The 5,548-nt window shown below is 48.4% G+C and overlaps 1 protein-coding gene across 1 annotated transcript in view; it reads right to left on the minus strand.

The window, feature by feature from the left end:
* Positions 1 to 425: 425 nt before the first annotated feature.
* The window catches only part of LOC119316543, a 28,609-nt gene continuing 23,486 nt past the window's right edge, over positions 426 to 5,548 (minus strand). Inside the window, exons 17-20 of the mRNA XM_037590867.1 lie at positions 1,217 to 1,324; positions 1,056 to 1,142; positions 895 to 975; positions 426 to 812 (exon numbers count right to left, since the gene is read on the minus strand). Coding sequence (XP_037446764.1) covers positions 660 to 812; positions 895 to 975; positions 1,056 to 1,142; positions 1,217 to 1,324 — 429 coding nt within the window. The 3' untranslated portion in view covers positions 426 to 659. The remainder of the gene's footprint in view (positions 813 to 894; positions 976 to 1,055; positions 1,143 to 1,216; positions 1,325 to 5,548) is intronic.

A 5,548-nucleotide genomic window follows, 5' to 3' on the forward strand; every position in this document is an offset into this window, starting at 1 on the left:
AGAAAAAATAAGTTTCTGAATAAACATGCATGCAGATGTTTGAATTCTGCACATGCATATACATTTTCTTGGATTCATGAAGTAGAGATCATTTTTACATGCTTGGTAAAAAAACAATTATTTAGTGCTCCAAATTTTTTTTACAACACTAAGTCTCTTATTTCAACAGAGCACTTTTTCCCCCAAAACTTACAAAAGCATAGAAGGCACTAAGGAATCTACATGTTTCACTGTTTTTACATTTAGAACTTAGTTTTTTTTTTTGGACTGGGAGCCCGTGCTCTGATGCAGCTTTGAGTGCTCAGTTTTCCTAGCATACTTTGCTACTGCTGTCGAATTATAATGACAATAATTGAAGCCATATATTGGAAATTCCCACACAGAACTTCGCAATTTGCAAAAAAGAAAATAAGTACTGTCAGAAATATCGCACTTTGGATGCGTATGGATCCTAAGCAAGATTAGTTATATAGCATTGGTAAGCAAGGGTATGTATTTGGTATAAAACAAAAGGCTAGCTTTGCCAAGCAAACTAGCCTCAATGGTCTAGAGCAACCAGAGCCGAAGCCAAATCAGCTCTCTTCCAGCAACAAGCAATAAAAGTAATGCCTACCCATGTAGCCTAGCTTTTCCAAGCAAACTACCATTTGTTAGTCAGCTCATATTTCTCTGTTAGCTAGTAGCAGGCTGAAAGAACTTAACAAGTAGCCTATCCATTGTAGGCTGTAGCTTGTGCTAACGAGAAATCCTTGCACATCTAGCCAGCACGAGCAGAAGATCCAAACACACAACACACCCTTACTCACCTTCATCTATTGTCAAAGATGAGTATTCATATAAGTTGTTGTAGAAACACATCACAATTATATATTGCATTAAGATATGTATTCATACCGTCTCATCCTTAAGGAGGTTCCGTAAACAATCAGAGTAAGTGCGAACTTGATGCCGAATTTCCACAAAGTCAGCTCTCCACTATGAAGGGAAGAATATTGTTAAGGAAGTACCTATTAGAGAAGTAACACAGTTATGAATAGTTCATGAACAATTAGCACCTCCAGAGACAATTTTATGAGATCATGTTCTATATCTGAAAACTCCGTCAGCAGCTCACGCTTAACAAGATTCTTTACAAAGTCATCCTGCATATCGCAACAGAGTTAAAATATAATGTGTAGAAGTATGTAGTGGTACTTGTATTGACGCAAATAATTACCTTAGACTTAGATGATATAAATCCATCCATATGATGATCTAGCCCACCGGAAACCAAAAGCTTATCAAACTCTTTATGCAGGCGTATTTGCTCCATCGCCCAATAATACTGGAAAAGATAGTTCATTACAAAATTTAAGCTGATCAAAGTAAAAAAATAAAGGTACCAATACATAAATAAAGAACTCATAAGTCAAGTTTTCAATTTTCTTAACTCAGATTTGAATTTTCAGTTTCGTGACTGGTTATTTGAAACCATTGGTAGTCTGTCATACCCAAGATAAGCTTAGATCCAAATTTGCAATTATTTCAAGTTACCACACTACTTAATTGTTTTATGGTTTCCATTACCCAACTTTTCCCCTATTGTCAACCTAGGTCCAGAATTTGAGTAAGTTCTATAACCTCCGTCTGTATTATTCCATATAGGTCACATTAATCTACATGCAATACAAACATACCAGATACACAAATAAGGCGTGAAATGTGATGCCTTCTAAACAAACTTATTCTTGTAACACTGCAGTGAACTTTACGAAATCAAGCGAAAAGAGAAGACCCGAACAAGTAACACATTAGAAATTGTGGAGTCGAAACCTTATGAAGTATACAAAAGAACTTGATTGAAAATGATTGTTAGAATAAATCCGAGACACTCTGTCGATCATCCGAGGACCAAGCAATCACACGAGCACAACACCGAGATTTGTTAACGAGGTTCACCGATATGGCTACATCCCCGGGGTCTGACTACGGGCGCTCCTCCCCGTGACACCGTCACAATACCGCACACCGGCCACCCGGGCACCGGCACACGCCGCCGGCTCCCCCTTGCGTGCCTGTGCTATTATGTTGGCATAGGTTACATCGTGTGTCTAGCCCCGCTATATATATGAGAGGCCTAGGATACAAGTGTCCTACTTGGACACGACTCCATATCCTATCTAAAGACAATACAACTACAAGTCCAATTGTAACCTACCTTGTACACAACATTCGACACAACTCTAACAAACTCCACCTTGGCGAATATTCTTCACCACCTTGAATTCGTCAATGCGTTAAACTTCCATGTACATTGGACTTGAGCTTATCCCATGAGTACCGCTGCTACTCCAAAGACTCCATATGACTCCGCCCGCAACTTGTAGTCCCTCCATTTCTTGACCACAGTCAACACTCGAGCAAAATTAAATTCCTTGTTACTCTAGTTTGTGCTCCCAACTTTCAGAGCATCAGTCCAACGCCATCACACATTGATCACTGACCTGCGTGAAAGTGAACAACTCACATATTGGGTGTCACACATAAGAGTTACCTGAACTCAACATCACCGCTCCTTTCTTGACCGCCTGTCCGAAACTTAAAGGAATTTCACCATTGCTTGTAGTCATCCGAGTCAAATTCGCAGTTGTCTCACCACATGTATGACCACCAGAGCCCTGGCCCGTCTCCATGTCCCGTGCGTACCGCACACCTCGCCGCTATTACCGCGTCGAGCCTCCCAGCTGTCCCTGTCGAGTGTCAAGGGTCGTGAACCCACACCACTCAACCCCCACCGCAGAGTACCACCGATCATTACCGACCGATGACGAGTTTCACGCTTCCATCAGACCACTGGGCTCCAGTTCGAATTACGTGTCACTCGCTTTTCCCCGCTGAATAGGCTTTGACTCTCTGAGCTCTTACGCCGTAGCCCCTCAATCAGCTCCACCTTCAACATGACTTCATGGTGGTTGTACGTGCCACCCCGCGCCCCATCGACTCCAAGCTCTCGTGTGCACCGTCTTGAATCAACCCCGCGCCATAGCCTTGTCGAAGCCACACAAGCCCTCTGGACCTGCGCCACATGTTTCCATGCCCAGAAGTCGGTCACCATCGGCATCACGCTCCTATGTCGTCGTCGCCGATCCCACCACCGTCTTCTGTACCAACCGACATGCGTCGATCCCATCAGACTGTCTAGTCCGACCCAGCCGATCTCGTTCGACTGCACGACACGCTCAAGGCTCCCATGCCGTCTTCCACGAATTCCCATCCATCACATGATACTTCCATCTCAGCTGTCATGACTTCCCACAACGCCTTTAAGCATCCCTGTTGTGCCAACAAATCTTTCACCCGTGTTTGCCATAACCCAAGGTTTCCAGTTTCGTGAATTTCTCTACCTCAAACCCGGTACCCGTTTGCGCCATGTTTGTTTGTATGACTGACCCTGCGAAAAATTATCCGAGCTACCAACACAATGCCCAAGTACACGAACAACCTCCACGTACTAATAGCAATTCCAACCAAAAAATCTTCTGGTCTTCTCACGTGGCATCGCTCCTAAGCCCAACTCCGAATGCTAGCTTTTGCCTTGTCCTGTTCTCCTTGATGGATGTGTATCATGATAGATTTTCTTTCCGCTGATTTGATCTGCTTGTCCGTGTCGGCTCTTTTGGTCCAAAACAAATCCCGTATACCTCCTACAGCACGTACCACCATCCGAGTCACAGCGCCTCTCCGCGTACCTCCGCGTATACCCGAGCGGCCTGGCCTAGCCTACGGCCGTGCTCCTGGACATGACAACGCCCATCAGCCCACGGCTCAGCTGAGCCCAACACGACCTGGTCAGCCGTGTGAGCAATCCGCCTGCTGCTGTTTACGCGATACGCCGCCACTCTACCCTCCGATCTCGCCGAACCGGCTTTAGTACAAGCTGTACGCTGCTGCCATGTGATCCGCTTTCTTGGATCTGACGACGTCTCCAGATCACTTCCGTCCGCTGTGACTCCACGCTGACGATGATCATGACATCGAATCTTCCTCCTCTGGATCGATAATTTACCTCCAAACAACCTAGCTCATGATACCACTTGTTAGAATAAATCCGAGACACTCCGTCGATCATCCGAGGACCAAGCAATCACACGAGCACGACACCGAGATTTGTTAACGAGGTTCACCGATATGGCTACATCCCCGGGGCCTGACTACGGGCGCTCCTCCCCGTGACACCGTCACAATACCGCACACCGGCCACCCGGGCGCCGGCACACGCCGCCGGCTCCCCCTTGCGCGCCTGTGCTATTATGGCATAGGTTACATCGTGTGTCTAGCCCCGCTATATATGAGAGGCCTAGGATACAAGTGTCCTACTTGGACACGACTCTATGTCCTATCTAAACACAATACAACTACAAGTCCAACTATAACCTACCTTGTACACAATATTCGACACAACTCTAACAATGATCAATTGAGAACTTCAATATGTATATCAGCATAAGGTATCATTTTCATAATTAGATTCAAGAATGATTCCTTAGCATGTATAGACATGCAATAGACAAGTTATCAACTTGACATTTTGTGAAGTCAGTATCAGAGGAAACAAAAATAAAAGAGGCTGTTAACAATGAAGCCAATAACCTCATGTATTACCGAAAAAGGGTTTCCCCCCGCTTTGTATACAAAGCAACCAACCGGATCATACAGGGATAGGTGCTGGGACGGAAGCAGCACAGTCACGCCCAAAAGAAACAACAGAGAAAGAGCAAAAGAAACAAATGCCGACAACGGCGGATCAACAAAAACGAAGAAGCCTCGCGATCGCTAGGCCCACCGGTCTTATCCACTAGGCTCCAAGACTCCGAAGCGCCGGCATCAATCAACACCTCCAAGAAGGATCGCGACGATGACGACGCTGCTGCCAAGGGTTTCCCCCGGTACACGACGAGGCGATAGGAAGAGTAGCCCCCGACGCCCTCCCGGAAGGTCAGGCGGCACCCACAGGCGCCACCGCGCCGGGGTCGGCCACGCCGACAGGGGTTTCCCCCGATCCCAACCCGCACCTCGGGCGCTCCGGATCCCGCCACCAAACCAACCACCACCCTACGCCAACGCGGTCATGAGGCCTCCACGCCGTCTCACCACGGCACCGCGAAGTGAGAACAGCACGACGAAGAATCAGAGCCGGGACTAGGGCATCAGCACCATCGGCACGCGGGAGGGCCCCACCTCCACCGTCAGCGACAGTAGCCGTCCGGACGCAATAGCAGGAGCACACCAGGCCCGTAGGCCCACAGGCCCGGCCGAGCCCTCGTGGGCCCGTAAAGCTCCCGCCTTCGCGCTGCTGCCGGCACGCCATCGACGCCGACGCCCCAAGTCCGAGCCGCTCCTCCTCCTCACCGCGCCGCAGACAACGAGACCATGCCGGGGGGCCGGCCCCCAGGGGCCCAGATGGGGCCCGACGTGCCCGGATCTGGGCCGGGGGCGCGTCGACGGCCACCCGGCACCACCACGCCGCCCCGCCGCCAAGGAGCGGCGCCGTCACCACGCCGGCCGCCGG

Source organism: Triticum dicoccoides, chromosome 6A, assembly GCF_002162155.2.
Source record: "Triticum dicoccoides isolate Atlit2015 ecotype Zavitan chromosome 6A, WEW_v2.0, whole genome shotgun sequence".
Lineage (NCBI taxonomy): Eukaryota > Viridiplantae > Streptophyta > Magnoliopsida > Poales > Poaceae > Triticum > Triticum dicoccoides.